Source organism: Labeo rohita, chromosome 1 (genome assembly GCF_022985175.1).
Source record: "Labeo rohita strain BAU-BD-2019 chromosome 1, IGBB_LRoh.1.0, whole genome shotgun sequence".
Lineage (NCBI taxonomy): Eukaryota > Metazoa > Chordata > Actinopteri > Cypriniformes > Cyprinidae > Labeo > Labeo rohita.
Window position 1 is genome coordinate 15,352,710 of NC_066869.1, and position 17,400 is coordinate 15,370,109.

Genomic DNA, 17,400 nt, shown 5'->3' on the forward strand with positions numbered 1-17,400 from the left:
CTTTTAGGTAACAAACCCATTTAAGTAATTAGATTAAAGATTATTTAAAATGCAGTGAGTCACATTTTAATGGACGAAAAATCCATATAAAATTCCGCCTTCCCACGTGATGAAGACTGCTAGGCTATGTCGGGTGAAATAAGGTTTGTTTGTTTTTTTGCGTAACCTATTGCATCTTCTTATTGAAGAAAATAGGGTTGTTACCCTGAAGCAATTTTTTTAAGCCTTATTTTAGGATATTTTATAGACAAAATGGTGTTTATATGAAGGTCACGATATTTAAGGACAAAGCTCACCCCACCCCTAAACCTGTTGGTATCAGTGCATGGGAGTTGTGCGCATTGCACATAGTTAAGAGCATTTCAAACGTCCTCACAAGTGTGCTTGAGGAGATAATACAAAATTGGCCCCGGCGCGCATAGTTAAACCTGATCACAGGCGCGTGCGCCCGCCAGTCCGTCGTGAGGGAGGTGCTGTCGCTGTCGGCTTGTGAGGAGACTCTGACCTGACTCGACTACTGTGCAAGCGGTACCGCTACGGAACGTGCATGTGGAAGACTGATTTTAAATGGGACCTAAGACGTTTAATAAAGACATAAACGACAACAACAGTTCCGTTCGACGGACTGAAAGCAAAAGATAGAAGAAAATGTTCGCTCTGTGAAGAAACAACTGTTGTGGACCGCGGTTATACAGGTGAGAGCAGACGCACACCTACACGGACAGGTAAAATCACACAAGATTACGGTTACGGGTTGTGTCGAAATGATTGAATGTAAAAAAAAAAAAAAATCATAATCAAATATCGCTTACCACACGATAGAAATGTCTTTAATTTGGAAAGGGCTGTACTTCACCTTCACCACAATGATTTATATGAGCAAATAAAAGTTGAATCGTTTTATTACTTTAAATTTCAATTTATCTGTCTGTCTCTGTCTATCTTTTACTATTTCTCTGTCTGTCTTGATCTATCTATCTATCTGTCTGTCTGTCTGTAGAATCTTTAAAGGGATAGTTTACCCAAAAATGTAAAATTTTGTCATAATTTTATCAGGTCTTGTGTCTGAAATAAAGGCTCTTTCCGTAGATCACATCCAGAGCTGGGTAGATTTACTTACAAATTATAACCCGTTACTGATTACAAATTACATGACAAAATTTTAGTTAGGTCCATTACATTACACGTTTTAGGTAATATAAACAGACTACTTTTAGATTACTTTTAGATTAAACGCTGATTGAAATAAGATCATCTTGTACCATATTGCTATAAAAATAAAGAGAGAAAAAAAGAAAATATATTACATTTGTTGTTACATTGTTGTAAACACTGTTGTTGTAGACATTGTTGCATTGTTTCCCAAACTGGAAGGAAGGAACTGCAAGGGGGTAATGAGTAATTTATTAAATCATAAAAATGTTGAATTAAAACAGTTTTAAAAAGAATCAAAATAACACACTGAAAAATGTAAATATTTTATTTGCTTACCTGCATGTCATGTGACATAACCAATGTCAGAGAACCAATGAACATGCAAATTTGGTCACGCTATAATCTCAGAGGTACCTAAAATAAAAAAATAAATATATGAGGTGAAAGAGGTTCAAATGACCAAAAAGTTGGTGAATTTGTGCATTTTAGTATGTTTGAAAGACAAACGCCTTTCAAAGTGATACATGGTAAAATAACCGACCGAGTGATTATTCAAATAAAAATTAATGTGTTTATCAGTAGTTGATGTAGTATTGAAAAATCTGATTAAACATTAAATGATTTTTGTAAATCAGTGGTCAAATGCTGTGTCACCACCTGACAAATGACTGATCTCTGTGGGATTGTTTAGAAATCTGGAAGATTTTCTGAGTGTGTATAAACGGGAGGCTATTTTAGAAAGGAAAATTTAAAAGATAAAAAAAGAGGAATTAGGGAGAATCAGGAAATTCTGAATAAATTATTGCCATTGTGTAAATAATATGTAATCATGTAATCCATAAAAAAGTAACTGTGGTCTGACTATGAGCATTTTAAAATGCAGCTTAATCTAATTAGAGGTACTTAATATTTGGAATCTGATTACATAATCCAGATTTTAAAACTCTGATCGTATCATACAAATTCAATGAACCACTGAATGTCAGTCTCAAAAAAAAAAAAAAAAAAAACCACCATAACAGTAAGCTTTAGTCTGTCATGCCATAGTTATGTGAGAAATGAAAACAACTGAATTTAACTAATAATTAGTTATTTACTGAAAATCTTCTCAAATGAGATACAGTGTTGGTTGGACATCATGAAATTTGGCTATGACACATTTGAGAACTGTTAGGTTTTTATTGATTTCCAGCAACCTGTGCAATATTTGATCTGAGAGGATTTGTTGTAAACAGGCGACTTAAATTTCAGTCTGTTCCTCACTTATAGCTTACAAAAATAGACTTACAAAAATAGGCTACCTGAGTTTGAAACATTCCTTGTAATGACAGGAGTATCAACAAGTGTGTAGGCTACTCAGAGATCTAATGCACACACACATACCTCATTTGCTGTTTTCAGTACAGTGTCTGTTAGCCTATGCCATCAGAAATGTTGACTACACCTCTAAAATCACAGTTTTTATCAAGAGACTTAAATATATATGATGGAAAACAACATTTCCCTTTTTAGCATTTGCTTAGCAGCAATGTTTTTGTTTTCTTAGCCATGTTGCTGTTTTGGCAAGCAAGCTTTTAAAGGGACAGCTCACACAAAAATGACAATTCTGTCATTAATTACTCAACCCAAACTCATCTTCAGAACACAAATTAAGATATTTTTGATCAGAGAGCTTTCTGACCTTGCATAGATGGTAACATAACTGACACGTTTGAGGCCTGGAAAGGTAGTAAGAACATCAATACAACAGCCCATGTGGCATTAGTGGATTAGTGGTTCAACCTTAATTTTATTAAGGTTTTTTTGCACAAAGAAAGTGTTTTGTTCTGATTTAGAGTGTTCTGCCATTAGTTTAATTCAAATAAACCATCCAAATAAGCTGATTCACATTAATTAAAGGAGAAGTCCACTTCCAAAACAAAGATTCACATATAATGTACTCACCCCATTGTCATCCAGGATGTTCATGTCTTTCTTCAGTCGTAAAGAAATTATGTGTTTTGAGGAAAACTTTTCAGCATTTTTCTCCATATAATGGACTTATATGGTGCCCCGATTTTGAACTTCCAAAATGCAGTTTAAATGCGGCTGCAAACAATCCCAAATGCGCTTGTAAATGATCCCAGCCAAGGAAGAAGGGTCTTAACTAGCGAAACGATTGGTTATTTTCATTTAAAAAATACAATTTAAATACTTTTTATTCTCAAACATTTATGGGACGGCAACGGCATTCCGACGTCATATTGCGGGTTTGCAATTTGTACATTCTCGGCTATGGTGGTGTAACAGCTTACTACCGGTCATTGTAGCCGTTCCATTGGAAGCTGTTGCTACTATTGGATATAATTTTCGCGCATCTGGGAGCCGCGGCATTTAAATCACTTTTGAATAAGCGCTGGCTGTTCACTTTCACTTTTGATTTCGTGATCACGCACACTCTGTATAAAGGGTGTTACCACAAACACCGTGTCCTAACTGCATGTGACGCGACGCCACAACATGTGATAAAAACTATCTTTTCTGTGTTAATCTGAGTTTTTGTCCTAACTAGCCAGATGGCGACAAACAAAATTTCTATTTTAGAATTTTAGGTTTCTATTTCTGCGATGTCGCGGCTAGAACTACAACACAAACTATGAAAATTATAATCTCAGATATTGATTATGTGTTTTATTCAGTGTTAAAATTGTCTAATGCGTGTTTGTATATCATTTTGCCTGACATTTATAGCCATACTGAAAGCAACAACAGATCAAACCAACTCAGTGCAAACCAACAAGTGTTTTCCATGACAAAGACAACTCAATATTTAATTTTAACAATGTAGTTAGGACACTGTGTATGATATTTGTCAATGAGCTTAGGATCTTTTGAGCAGCAAGTCTTGATCAGGTGCAGTACTAACACTCTGTGTTTGAAGGATTTGCTCTCGTGCATTTGCTCTGTAATCACAGGTACATTGTGTGACCAGTCAGGTGTTTGTCATGAGAAGTGTACCACAAAAAAGCTACGGTTTGCAGACAGTTATAAGAGTTAATGTTACAAATACATCTTTTGAATATACTGTGTGGACGTTAACTCTGAGAGCGTTATTTTCCCTCTTCAATAAGTTTTTTAATTGTTTTGTTTATTAGTCTAATTCTTGTTTCTGGTTTTTCTTTCTAATTAAGCTTACATTAGGTTAGTCACTCAATTCTCTTTCGTTTCGTTCCCACCCTTCTAAATCTAATGGGCCATCGCTTAATTATGAAAATTGTAGCCGAAAAGAAGGGAAATGACAGCATTGCGTCACAGTGTGGACTGTGGAAAATTCTCTTTGCGGGAGTGCCAGTGAGGTCATGCTAGGAAAAGATCTAAAGTGCAGTCATAAAATGGATTTGTTGTCCAAAAATGTGTGAAAGAGCACACAACAGACCACCTTCGACCGTCTGGTGCATGTTGAATGCACAATATGACAAGTTGACATCAGATCTTTAAAACATATTCAGGCTAATTATCATTTAGCTTCTTTTTTATGCTTGTCTGTTATTGTGGTATATAATCTATTTGATATAAACCCATGCCTAAACTACCCATTAAATCAACACTCGCTTTAAATGGTCTTCGGCAATGTGGCCTATACCAGAGCTTTTTAGTCAGAGGTCTGGCTACACGAGACTAGGAAGAGTCTGACGTTGCACATCTGTAATTGGTGTCATGAGGAACACATGATGTTGATGTATGAATGAAGGAAGGAAGCTCAACGAAGGATGGTGTGGAGTCTGAAACAGAGAAAAATATTGGGTTTGATATATAAAACACTGGCAAATATGCAGCAGGTTCATCCCTTAATGTTCAGGTACAATTACAGGAGGAGAAAACCCGGACGCTTTACACGGGATTCACTCATGGATCTCACCCTAGACTTACCCTGCAGATGTCCTCGCTGTGAGTAACGGACCAACCGTTACTTTTACGCTTTATTCATGTTCATGTTTTTAGTCTTTCTCAAACAAGTAGTTCATCCAGAAATTAATTTTCTTTTTGTGGAGCACAGAAAAAGTTTTGAAAGTTCTGAGCCTTAAATCAGACGACAGCTTTGTGCTTAAAACAAAAGACTTGAATTTATTGTTTTGATGCACAAAGCTATGATTTGACTTCAAAAGGCATGCAATATAGAGCACCAGTTGTGCTTTTATAGTGTTTTATTGTATTAATGAGTAAAAAAAAAAAAAAAAGAGCTGTATATTTCTTCATTATTATTTTTTCACTATTTTGTGTTGCATGAAAATGACTGCAGCATTTGAAACAATGACAGACGTTAAATCTTTGGATGAACTATTTAAGGTCTTTTTACTTGTCTACTAAAACTAATGTGCATAGGTTGTTTACTGCACTTAATGGGTGAGGAATTATTGATCTTTTCTGGTTAGTTTCTGGTTTTGCATGAGCACGCTGCTGCTTTTTTGGGTTGAGGTATAGCAATGTGCTACAAACCTATTAAAATGTGATCCACAACATGATTTGAAAGTTTTTTTTTGTTTTTGTTTTTTTCATTTTTGAGTTGTTTTTGATGCTGAGTGCATCTAAATATGCTACCAGTTAAAATGTTAATGTTTTTTAAAGAAGTCTCTTCTGCTCACCAAGCCTGCATTTATTTGATCCAAAGTACAGTAAAAAAATTAGAATTATATTTTACTATTTAATTAATGATTTTTAATGGTTTTTTTTTCTCCAGTCCATGATCATTTAGAAATCATTCTAATATTCTGATTTGCTGCTCAAAAACAGCTGAGTATATTTTTTTCAGGTTTCTTTGATGAATAGAAAGTTCAGAAGAACAGCTTTTATCTAAAATAGAAATCTTTTGTAACATTATAACATGAATAAAAGTATTTAAATATTAATATTAATATTGTCAATATTAAAAAGTTTTTAAATATTGACAATAGTAATAATATAATATTTTATTGATTTTCATTGTCGACGAATGTGTATCAGATCTGAATTACGCTTTCAAAAACCATTTTCCATTCCCCAAAGAACCTTTCACATTTCTTACTGTAAAGAACTTTTTTAAATTCTTTTCATGGAACCATAGGTTCCAAAAGGGAGTTTTTGGAGTGATGCCATAGAAGAACCATTTATTTTTGGTTCCCAAAAAAATCTTTCTGTGAACAGTTTTTAAAAGAACCATTATTTTCTTAGTGTGAGGGACATTTTAATAATCTAAAGAACATTTTGTGCAAATAGATTTCAAAGGTTCTTCATGGAACCATCAAAGCCGATAACTTTATTTTGGTGTTTGGTGTATTTATTTTGGTTGCGACTTTAACACATTTAACAATCACAGCTCAAATCCATACCAACTGGCTTTGACTAATGTAACTAGCATGTTCCTCCAGTTTCCAGGTCATTGTGGTTTTCCCATCGCACTTTCTCCACCGTATTCTCCACAACTCTTTTTTCAGACTGTAACCCAACAGCTAAAAAATCACCTTCTGTGTCTTTAGGTGGCGAGGGCATCTTCAAGATGAACAGCAACTGGAAGACCACCAAGGTGCTGGGACTGATGATGTTAGCCAACTTCTTTATCTACATCGTGGTGGAAGTGTCCCGAAGCTACGGGCAGGGCCGAGACATCTACAGTCGACAGAAACTGACGCCCAAACATTTCTGGAAGAAGCCAGAGGTCAGTCCGGCGTTCTGGAATCGCGTGCAGGACCGTCTCGATGACATCTACTACCTAACTGTTGCGAATGCCAGCAAGGCCCCAAACAACCTTCAGGGAATCCCACATCAGTTGAATGGCACGAGTCCTTGCAAGCCGGACACCAGGGTGACGACAGAGATTGAAGACTTTAAGTCCCTACCGCAGCGATTCCAGGACTTCTTGTTGTACATGAGATGTAGGTCATATCCCTTGATAACGGACACATCCAAAGTGTGTTCTAAACCACCGTACCTCTTGCTTGCTGTAAAGTCCATTGCGACACATTTCGACCGACGACAGGCCATCCGGGAGTCATGGGGCAGAGCTGGGATTATAGATGGCCGGCGCATTGCCACAGTGTTCCTACTTGGCAAAACAGATCCGACGGATCACTTCCCGGACTTGTCCAATATGGTCAAGCACGAAGCGGAGCTGTACGGTGACATCCTGCAGTGGGATTATCGAGACTCTTTTTTCAACCTCACCTTAAAGGAAGTCCTCTTTCTGGAATGGTTTGGGACCCATTGCGCTTCTGCCAAGTATGTGTTCAAAGGTGACGACGACGTTTTCGTCAATACGCGGCATATGCTGGCCCACCTTGGGAACATTTCGGTGCACAAGACACAGGACCTTTTCATCGGCGATGTGATCGCCAATGCTGGACCGCACCGGACCAGACACCTCAAGTATTACATCCCCGAAAGCGTGTTTCGTGGAGTTTACCCTCCTTACGCCGGTGGCGGAGGCTACCTGTATTCGGGCAATTTGGGGCTGCGGTTAAGAACGATCTCCCGTCTGGTTACGTTGTACCCCATCGACGACGTGTACACAGGGATGTGTCTGAAGAGACTGGGCCTAGTGCCGGAGAAACACATGGGCTTTAAGACCTTTGACATTGAGGAGAAGCACAGAGAGAATCCTTGTGCTTACAAAAATCTGATTCTGGTCCATCCCAGGACTCCACAGGACATGATAAGGATCTGGTCTTGGATTAATGACCCTAAAGCGAAATGTTACATCGCACCTACACAGGACACGAAGGGTGGGAAGCGCCACAAGAAAAACAAATAGAATGCAATGACAGTAAACTCATGCCCTAAAAACAGCTAACAAAAATATGTTCCAATAATGTCTTGCTAACATTCCCATTAAGTTATAGAAACAAAGTTCTCGGAACATTCAAAACAGTCAAGTTTTATAAATGTTATTTCTTAGTTATATGAACGTTAAAGGAACATTCCATTATATCATGGGAAAGTCATGCAAACGTTACTTTTGAATGTTCTCTGAACATTCTAAAACAAGTTGTAACGTAACATTTAAAGAACGTTATATGAACGTCTAACTGAAACATTTCGGGAAAAGGGTTCCAGAACTTTGAACAAATATTCCATTAATGTTACGGGAAGAGCATTTGAGAGAATCTTGCTAGATCATTCTAAGAATGTTCTCTGTTAGCTGGGTCCACATATTTGCGCCACTTCTTTCACTTTGACGCAATGAAACACAATTCGCAATGAGACAAGGAATGTGCTTTAAAAAGTTTGTATTTCATGTTTTTCACTTTGTAAGAACTTGAATTAGAGCTCCATTAACTCTTTCCCTGCCAAACCAACACGATCTAATGACAATTCGTACATATTTTACAAAGTGGCTAATTCATACGAATCCGTACAACCTGGCACGTACAAATTTGTATATTTTTGTGAAAAATAAATTTGGAAGACTGACCACCCTTAACCCCGCCCATAAACCTACTCCTCACAGAAAACGCTAAAAATCGCATGTGTGAGCCACCTTGTAAAATTACTGTGAATTGGCCACCCCTATCCACGCTCCTAAACCTACCCCTCAGGTCAATTCCTACGAATTTGCCACCTCATAAAAAACATACAATTTTTCACAAAAAACTGTACGTTTCTTATGAGGTGGCAAATTCGTAGGAATTCGTATGAATGACCACACTTAACTCCGCCCCTAAACCTACCCCTCAGAATTTGCCATCTTGTAAAATACAATACTTTTTTTTTTTTTTATTTTACAAAAATTGTACGTATTTTACGAGGTGGCAAATTCGTAGGAATTCAAATGAATGACCACCGTTAACCGCGCCCCTAAACCTACAGTATTCCTCACAGAAAACGCACAAAATCGTATGAGTCAAGTCGTACAAATTTGTAAAAATTAAAAAATACGTCATAAAATATGTACAAATTGGTCACCCCTAAACCTGCCCCTCACAGAAAACCCATAAAATCGTTCAAATGAAGTTGTACAAATTTGTACGAATTAGCCACCTCGTGAAATACATATGAATTGGCCACCTCCTGACCCCGCCCCTAAACCTACCCCTCAGGTCGTACAGTTTTGTGGAAAAACTGTATGTATTTTATGAGGTGGCAAATTCGTAGGAATTCATATGAATGACCACACTTAACTCCGCCCCTAAACCTACCCCTCAGAATTTGCCACTTTGTAAAATACGTACAATTTTATTATTACTTTTTTTTTTTTTACAAAAATTGTACGGATTTTACAAGGTAGCAAATTCGTAGGAATTTGTATGAATAACCACCCTTAACCCCGCCCCTAAGCAGTGCTCCTCACAGAAAACACACAAAATCGTAGAGTGAGGTTGTACAAATTATAGCGTTGACCAAACAGAATTTTTAACGTTTCAACATTTTCACTGTTATACACTAGGAGGCGCTATTACGCATCTCCCAAAAGCTTTTAGAAGTAGAGGCTCTGGTTTTTATTTTGATGTATTGCATGTTCAGATATTCATACAACAAAATATTGTGGTCACCATAAAATTTTAGTAAAAATGATTAAAAACACTGCCGATGACTGGCCAGTTTTTTTTAAAAGGGCTGGCAGGGAAAGACTTAAACCTCTCAGCCTCACCGCTTCTGCCTTTATTTACTCAAAATGAGTAAAATATGATGCATTATGATGCAAGTTAACATAAAGAAATCAGGGTGTATTTTCATAACAAGAAAGAGCGAGACTGATGTGTTTATTTAGTGTATTTTTATGTTGTTGCTTTAATTTATGCTGACATTTGTGTGTGGAAAAGAATAGTTAGCTTAACTGTTTGACCTCTTGCATTAAACTTCTATGTCCTCAGGAAGCTACTTCCTCAAAATATTCTCCAACTACACTATCAACCAAAGGATAATAATGTTTTATTACTTAATTTTTATAGTGTTTGTCAAGTGAGCTGTGACCTTTGCACCATTGTTATACGGCTATAACTTACTATAGGACATTTACAACATACAGTGAATAAAAATAAAGTTTTGCCTATGTTTGAAAGTAATGTTGCTGTTTTATGATCACATGATCCTGGTCCCAACGATTCAAAATTAGGTAATGTATTTGAGATTTCACTTTGGATTTAAAAAGAAGAACCCAAGTTTGATTAGAAGCCAAATGTTTTATTTGCTACAGCAATCTTAGCATCAATAATTCTGCTGTTATATGAGCAAGCTTACATTTACATTCAAAATAAAGCAGCAAGGACGTCAAGGACTCTGGCATGATATTATCATAATCATTATCACAGGATGCTTGCTTTATTATCGCATCATGCTTAGAATATCTCGTTCTATTTTTAAAAGCAGGCATTACGCAGTACGTAGTACGTCATTGTTCCATTTCGTTTGAATGTTTATGTGTTCGCATGGCGCCCTCTGTCGGATCAAGAGCGCGTCGCACGTCATAAAAGCCTCGTTCATTCAGTCATGCGCGGCAGGTAAACTTGCCTCATTAACTACAGATATAATACAGGTGATGCTAGAGGCTTCTTCCGTTTATTTTTTAAAAGCAAGCATCTGACAGCAACGTAGAAAGTTCACGAGCACAAATCCAAAATGCCACGGCGGCATTTATTGAGTAGATACAGTCTTTTGATATTAATATATTTGACAGGCTGGATAAGCAGCTTTGAGGTGAGTAATTCGTGGATGGTCATCTGATGGCGGTCTGATCGCTGTACGTTTCACTCATAATGTGTGTTTTTGGCAGATGAACAGATATGGCGGCCAGGCATCCGCAGGTAAACAACTGTCAGTCACATTTAACCTCCGTTATGTGTGTGAAAGTACACTTTGCGACGTCCTTGTACCTCTAGATTTCACATGTTTTGTTCTTGTGTCCCCATTAGTTTTCAAACTTTTTAATGCAAAATTTCCTAAAACATAAAGACGTCAATATATTTTAACGTGTAAAGACCCATTTATAATACATAAGAAAAATACTGAGGTGTTCTTAAGAAATTAAAAGCTAAATTTGTCGTTATAGTGTAATGTCAATAAAATATTTACTTTGTTGGTATCTGTGTGTGTATTTTGTTTATAAACAAATATAAGAGAAACTTATTCAATTAATAATGTATAACACGTTCACAGCTTTGCAGTATAAAAAAAAAAAACTAAATTAAAAGATACAACATGCATTTGTTTACAATATGTATCTTGCAAGGAGGAATATACAAATGGTTAGAAATGTTTTTTCTGTACAAAATTATACTTCTGTTTTATTATATAATTAGTTAGGATTATTATTATCATTATTATTAGCATATTTATACATTGTTTTGCAGCAAATTAATAAGTAAATTCTTTATTTTATTTTTTTATTATATGACTTGTATATATTTTTACATTAATTAGATATTTTGGATTTATTTTGGATAATATTTTGACGTGTATGTGTATATATAATATGCTAATATTAATTAAATTTAATATTAATATTAATTATTTATATATTAATATTTATTATATATATTTAAAAAATGTACTTCTATTCTATTGTATTGTTGTTGTTGTTGTTGTTGTTGTTATTATTATTATTATGTTTTCTTTTATTATTTTTGTAATTTAAAACCCTTGTAATTTTTACTCCAATGAAAATATTTACATTTTTATTTATTTATTATTCTTTTATTACTTTTTTTATAATTTAAATCCCCTGTCATTTTTACTCCAGTGAAAATGTTCAAATATTTAGATATTTTAGGAAATAAATTATGATATGTACACACACACACTTTTTTTATTAACAAAATATATTACTATATATAATTCCAATCTTATTTTTGGTCACTGAAATGCCCTGTAACTTTTCCTATTCAGTTAAAGTATTTAGATATTTTATGTATGTATGTATGTATGTATGTATGTATGTATGTATGCATGTATGTATTTATGTATTTATTTATTTATTTATTTATTATTATTAATAATAATTATTATTATTTATATTGTATTTTGTAAGAATATTTATTTATTAATATTATTGATCTTATTTTGATTAATTTAAATTTTAATAAAATAATAAATATTTTAATATTTTGTGGAGATATGTCTTATGTCTTATTATATTTATATCATTATTGTTATTATTATTGGTATTTATATTTTGTAAAAAAAATATTTATTGTTACTATTATAATAATAATAATAATAATAATAATTATTATTATTATTATTATTGTTGTTGTTATTATTTATTTTATTTCATTTATTTTTATTAATTAAATCCCCTGTCATGTTTTTTCCTCCAATTAAGGTATTTAGATATTTTAAGGGGAAAATGATCTATTATGATTATACTATTAACAAAATATAATATATAAATTAAATTTTATTTTTGGTCATTTAAATGTCCTGTAACCTTTCCTCTTCAGTTAAAATATTCAGATATTTTGTGAGATAGTTGCGCTAGAGTGTTTTCTCTCTTTTCCGTCGGGGGTAGGCCGTGAACGATACGCGTTCTTTGCCCTGCGGAGCTGCCATCAAGTCCTCCGCGATGACAGCGGTGAGTTTTTCTCCCCCGACTTTCTGTGCTCAAACCCCCCCGTGTGGTGCAACTGGACCATCCAGGTGCATCCGGGCAAGCGTCTGGAGCTCTACCTGGAGGACTTGACTCCCTCAGACGCCTGTCAGCTGAAGAGCGATCAGATCCACCTGGACGAGTCTCCGGTGGCTGCGGGAGGACAGAGGATCCTGGAAAGATGCTGGAGAAAGGCTAGATACACCTCTGTGTCCAATACGGTTCAGGTGGTGCTCCTCATCAACGGGAACCGGCCCGACCCGTACAGGGGCTTCTATGGAAGCTATAAAGCTTTCGGCTCCCTGGATTCTCCTGATCCCCTATATGAAGGTGAGTGAATTTTATGTAATCCTTTCTTCTTCTTTTTTGACTAACTGTTGTGTAGATGTTGTCACATGACTCTGTGTTTTTCTTGATAGAAGTTCCTACAGACGTGGTAGAAGCAGCATTCGATGATGATGGAGATGAAACGGATGCAGTTACAGATCCTCCACCAGGTGTGAGAGACGTCACAGCAGATTCCCAGCCATCAGGAGTGAACACACAAACCACTTCTGCTGGTCTGACCAGCTCTGTGAAGTTTGGATCCTCAGTGACCAATGAACTTCCTTTATTGGAATCCTGGGAAAAGAATCCAACGACGGATTCATCTCCTCGAGCTCTAGTGTCTGGTTACCACAGTAACGGTGCATTCGATGATGATGATGATGATGATGCATACTATGATGACAATTTCTACGAGACCCAGCAAAACCAAGCAGGAAGTGGACCGGCTCAAATACGGCCCATATATCAAGCGGCTTACGCAGAAATCTCAGACGTGACCCTCAGCGCGCACACGCGCATGCCACGTGTCAAATCCGCCGCTCGCTCTCCATCTGCCATGCGTAGGAATGTGGATGCACAGGCACACTCTTCAGGTCAAACTAAGCCAGTTGGAGCCAGAATGGCGCCTGATGGAGGAGTGAGATGGGTGAAAGTGGAACCACGGGACGATGGTGAAGGCGTTTCCATTGGGATGACGGCTACTGAGAGCAGCGTCACATTACCTGTAATGCAACCTAAATTACACCGCAAATCAAAAGGTGCAGTTACTTTATTTTTTTTAAACGATCAAATAGCATTACGTTTTGCTTAAAGAGAGCCTGTTTATCCACCTGATTTTTTTAACATGGCAGTAAGCCTATGGGCAAGACTTCTGGTTCATTATCCCCTATAAGAGCAATAACGAGAATAGCAACAATGTGCGGTAAACGGTAAAACTGTTTGCATTACAAACCAGTGTAAAATAATACATTAAAATAATATGGTAAGACACACTAATTTGCAATATCAAGCAGCAAAACCAGCAGTTTTGTACAGCTAAATGTAGCTGGATGCGGATGAGACCGAAAGAAAGACCCATAAACTGTACAAATATCCGCTCTTACAGGAAAAATAAGGTGGAAAAGACCTATTATTTGTTGTTATTGTTGTTATTATTATTATTATTATTACGCAAGGAGTAACATTAACTACTACTAATTTTAATTTATTACATTAATGAAAATCATCCTGTCAGGATTTTTGTTTTCATTTAATTAATTAAAATCTGCCTAAATTCAATTAATTTTTATACAATTTTAATATAATAATATTAATATTATTATTATTATGCAGTGGTTATACTTTTATGGGTAATATTAATTGTATTATTCTTTTCAATTATTTTATTATTGATTTACAGTGTTAATGCTTCTACTAATACCAATTAATATTTTATTTTTTTTTTTTTAATATAAACTAGATATTTTAACTCTAAGGTTTTCTTGCATGAAGGTTTTTTTTTATTTTTTTATTTTTTTGCATTTTAACATGATTTTCATGAAAATGAAGTACACTTTACCCTTTAACCCCTCTGTATTTTACTTAATAAAATCCTATTTTATGATTATTATTGTCATGGGGTTATATTAAAAATTTTTCTTTTTTTTTCATTTAATTAAAATCTGCCTAAATTCAATTAATTGTTTTATACAATTTCAGTATATTATTATTATTATTATTATTATTATTATCATTATTATTAAGAAATGGGTACACTATTAACATTATGGGTAATATTAATTTTATTATTGTTTTTAAATATTTTATTAATGCTTTAAAAAGTTAATACTACTACTAATACTGATTAATATTTAGTTGTTGTTTTTTAAATGTTTTTAAATATTTTAAAATGTTGTTTTTTTTATATTTTTATTTTTTACTTATTTTATTTTCTATTATTATTATTATCAACATGCAAGGAGTAATATGAACTACTAGTAATTCTCATTTATTACAATAATGTATTTTTTATTTAATTAAAATCGTCCTAAATTCAATTAATTGTTTTATACCATTTCAATATATTGTTATTATTATTATTATTATTATGCGCTAGGTTATATTAACATTATAAGTAATTTTTTTTTTCTTATTTTTAATTATTTTCTTAATGCTTTAAAACATTATTAATGCTACTACTAATAATAATTAATATTTTATTGTATTATTTTTTTTTTAAATATGAACTAGATATTTTAACTTTAAGGTTTTCTTGCACTAAACTTTTGTTTTCATTCCACAGAGCAAATTCACTACCAGCAGACCTTACGAAATCACACCAACAACAGGCATTTACCTGGGGGTGAGAAGTGCTTTCAAATGTTTTAACATAGCCTAATAATTCAGCTACCAAGTATATTTTATTATTAAAATAACAGAAGTTTTAGGTTACACTATAAATGGTATACAGCATACATTCTGATGATGTCGTATCATCCGTCCAATCAGAGCTGCTGTTTGAGGTGAGTGTGGAGGTCAGTCTGAAGCGTGAAGATCATGAAGAATCCTCGTCCCTCAGATCTGCTCTAGACACCATGGTGAGGCTAAACATTACGATTCCTTTTATAGATATTCAGAATATTGCTGTCGAGCAACTTACGAGTTCAAAATTGGTTTACAGATACGAGAAGAGTTTGGACGTCTCACTCCAAATAGCCTGGACTTCAAAAGACTAAAAAAGTAAGCATAAAGTTCACTTTCTAAAGCATAACAATTGGATTCTTCTAATTGATCTGAGTGTTGATCAATGTGTTTTTTAGGTTAAGTTCTGGTGTTTTGTTCATCGTGTGGATGCAGTTTGAGAAGGCGGCTGTAGGGCTGCAGACGCACAGGGATCTTCAGGCCACGCTGCAGGGGCTGCAGGGCAGAACCATCAAATCCGAAACAACCAGAACTCAGGGTGTCATTGCGTCTGTCTCTACTGAAGGTGCACTTACACCACACATACATTGATTTGTTCTGTGGTCTTTCAGGTTCTTCTGTATTTACAAAAACCTTGCTCTCACTTAACGCTAGCCAAAGGCAAATCTCTCTCTCACACACACACACAAACACACACGCTGTTCTCTGCAGGACTATTGCTGCGTCAGTACCTTACTGAGGTATTGAGTTTAACCAAAGGTCATCCCGTGGCCAATTGCATAAACTGCTTACATAATTTCAATTTTTCTATTTTATTTATTTATTTAAAGGTTTATTTTTGGCTTTTGCCTTTATTTTGATAGGTCAGTGTAGAGGAGACAGGAAGCGAAGTGGGAGAGAGACGGGGGTGGGATTGGGAAAAGTCCTCAAGCTGTGCTTCATGTTGGTGTACTGGCCACAAGACTGTCGGCACTGAATTTGTTAAATTTTTATTATAGTTTTTTTTTTAGTATTTGTATTTTGTTTTTTGTATTTAAAATATTTCACTTTTTTTTTTTTTTTTTTTAAACTTAAGTTTTAGTTTTAGTTTTTGTTTTTTTTTATTTAATGTTTGTATAGTTTGTTTATATAGTTTAGCTATTTTAGTACTTAATGGCTATGTTTATGCAACTACGCCCCACCAGTTTCTTAAAATCAGTTACTGTGTCCACATGTACGTTGCAGCATGTACACTGTAAAAAACAATTTGTTGAGTCAACTTAAAATAATTTGTTACCTGGCTAAAATTTTAAGTTCAGTCAACTCAAAAGTTTAGTCAACTTGAAATGTTAAGTTGTTCTAAGTGACAGCTTAGATATTTGAGTTGATTCAAGCCCAGCTTTTAAGTTTAACAAACCAAATTTTTAGTTTAGTCAACTCAAATATCTAAGTTGTCTGGAACTTAAAGGGGTCATCAGATGCAAAGTTCACTTTTAAGTGTTGTTTGAACGAATTTACGAATCATTTGTGATCCAGCTGTACTTACAGCAGAAGTGAGTATAAGGGTTTTTTTATGAATCTTTGCAATCATCTTTCCTAATAATGTGCTAGTTGGCAAGTTTAGCGGATAAACGCGGCTAAAGTAAACAGGCTCGTCACTCCACAGAGAGAAGAGAGGGGCGAGGCAAGCAGAGCTCATTAACATTTAAAGCAACCTCGACCAGAACAGAATGATTTAAGGTGTAAAGGTAAAAAGGGTGTTGTTTTACACAACCATTGAGAATTTTTAACAAAAGTATATTATAGACTTTTCATTAACACCCTAAAGAATCATATCAACTTGTGGAAAATGGGCATCCGATGACCTCTTTAACATTTCAAGTTGACTGAACGTAAAATTTTATGGCAGCAGGGTAACGTTATTTTAAGTTGACTCAATTTTTTTGTTTTTGTTTTGTTTGTTTTTTTAGAGTGTATTATGGCTGACTTTTTATTTGACACGTTTA

At 34.9% G+C, this 17,400-nt stretch overlaps 2 protein-coding genes across 4 annotated transcripts in view; both read left to right on the forward strand.

Annotated features, from left to right (window-relative positions):
- The first annotated feature begins 353 nt into the window (after positions 1–353).
- On the forward strand, positions 354–8,340 carry b3gnt2a (UDP-GlcNAc:betaGal beta-1,3-N-acetylglucosaminyltransferase 2a). 2 transcript variants are annotated; one of them, XM_051113254.1, is made up of 3 exons: positions 354–695; positions 5,006–5,082; positions 6,648–8,340. In XM_051113254.1, exons 2-3 carry the CDS (start codon positions 5,043–5,045, stop codon positions 7,916–7,918), a joined length of 1,311 nt encoding a protein of 436 aa, XP_050969211.1. In that variant the 5' UTR covers positions 354–695; positions 5,006–5,042; the 3' UTR covers positions 7,919–8,340. The 2 variants fall into 2 exon arrangements, with proteins under 2 accessions (XP_050969211.1, XP_050969219.1); XM_051113262.1 differs by lacking the exon at positions 5,006–5,082 and having other exon boundaries at positions 358–695.
- Positions 8,341–9,896: 1,556 nt separating this feature from the next.
- Positions 9,897–17,400, forward strand: part of zgc:66455 (uncharacterized protein LOC393502 homolog) — a 9,090-nt gene continuing 1,586 nt past the window's right edge. Inside the window, exons 1-8 of one of the 2 annotated variants that reach the window (XM_051113233.1) lie at positions 9,897–10,800; positions 10,877–10,907; positions 12,611–13,018; positions 13,108–13,773; positions 15,297–15,356; positions 15,503–15,591; positions 15,675–15,733; positions 15,814–15,980. In XM_051113233.1, coding sequence (XP_050969190.1) covers positions 10,723–10,800; positions 10,877–10,907; positions 12,611–13,018; positions 13,108–13,773; positions 15,297–15,356; positions 15,503–15,591; positions 15,675–15,733; positions 15,814–15,980 — 1,558 coding nt within the window. In that variant the 5' untranslated portion in view covers positions 9,897–10,722. The remainder of the gene's footprint in view (positions 10,801–10,876; positions 10,908–12,610; positions 13,019–13,107; positions 13,774–15,296; positions 15,357–15,502; positions 15,592–15,674; positions 15,734–15,813; positions 15,981–17,400) is intronic. The other variant, XM_051113241.1, reaches the window with a different exon arrangement.

What these genes read in the sequence shown, in the direction of transcription:
- b3gnt2a (XM_051113254.1), top strand. Translation starts at nt 5,043, where the DNA reads ATGGATCTCACCCTAGACTTACCCTGCAGATGTCCTCGCT. An exon ending in ACCCTGCAGATGTCCTCGCT is followed by an intron (nt 5,083 to 6,647) that starts GTGAGTAACGGA and finishes CTGTGTCTTTAG; the next exon opens with GTGGCGAGGGCATCTTCAAG.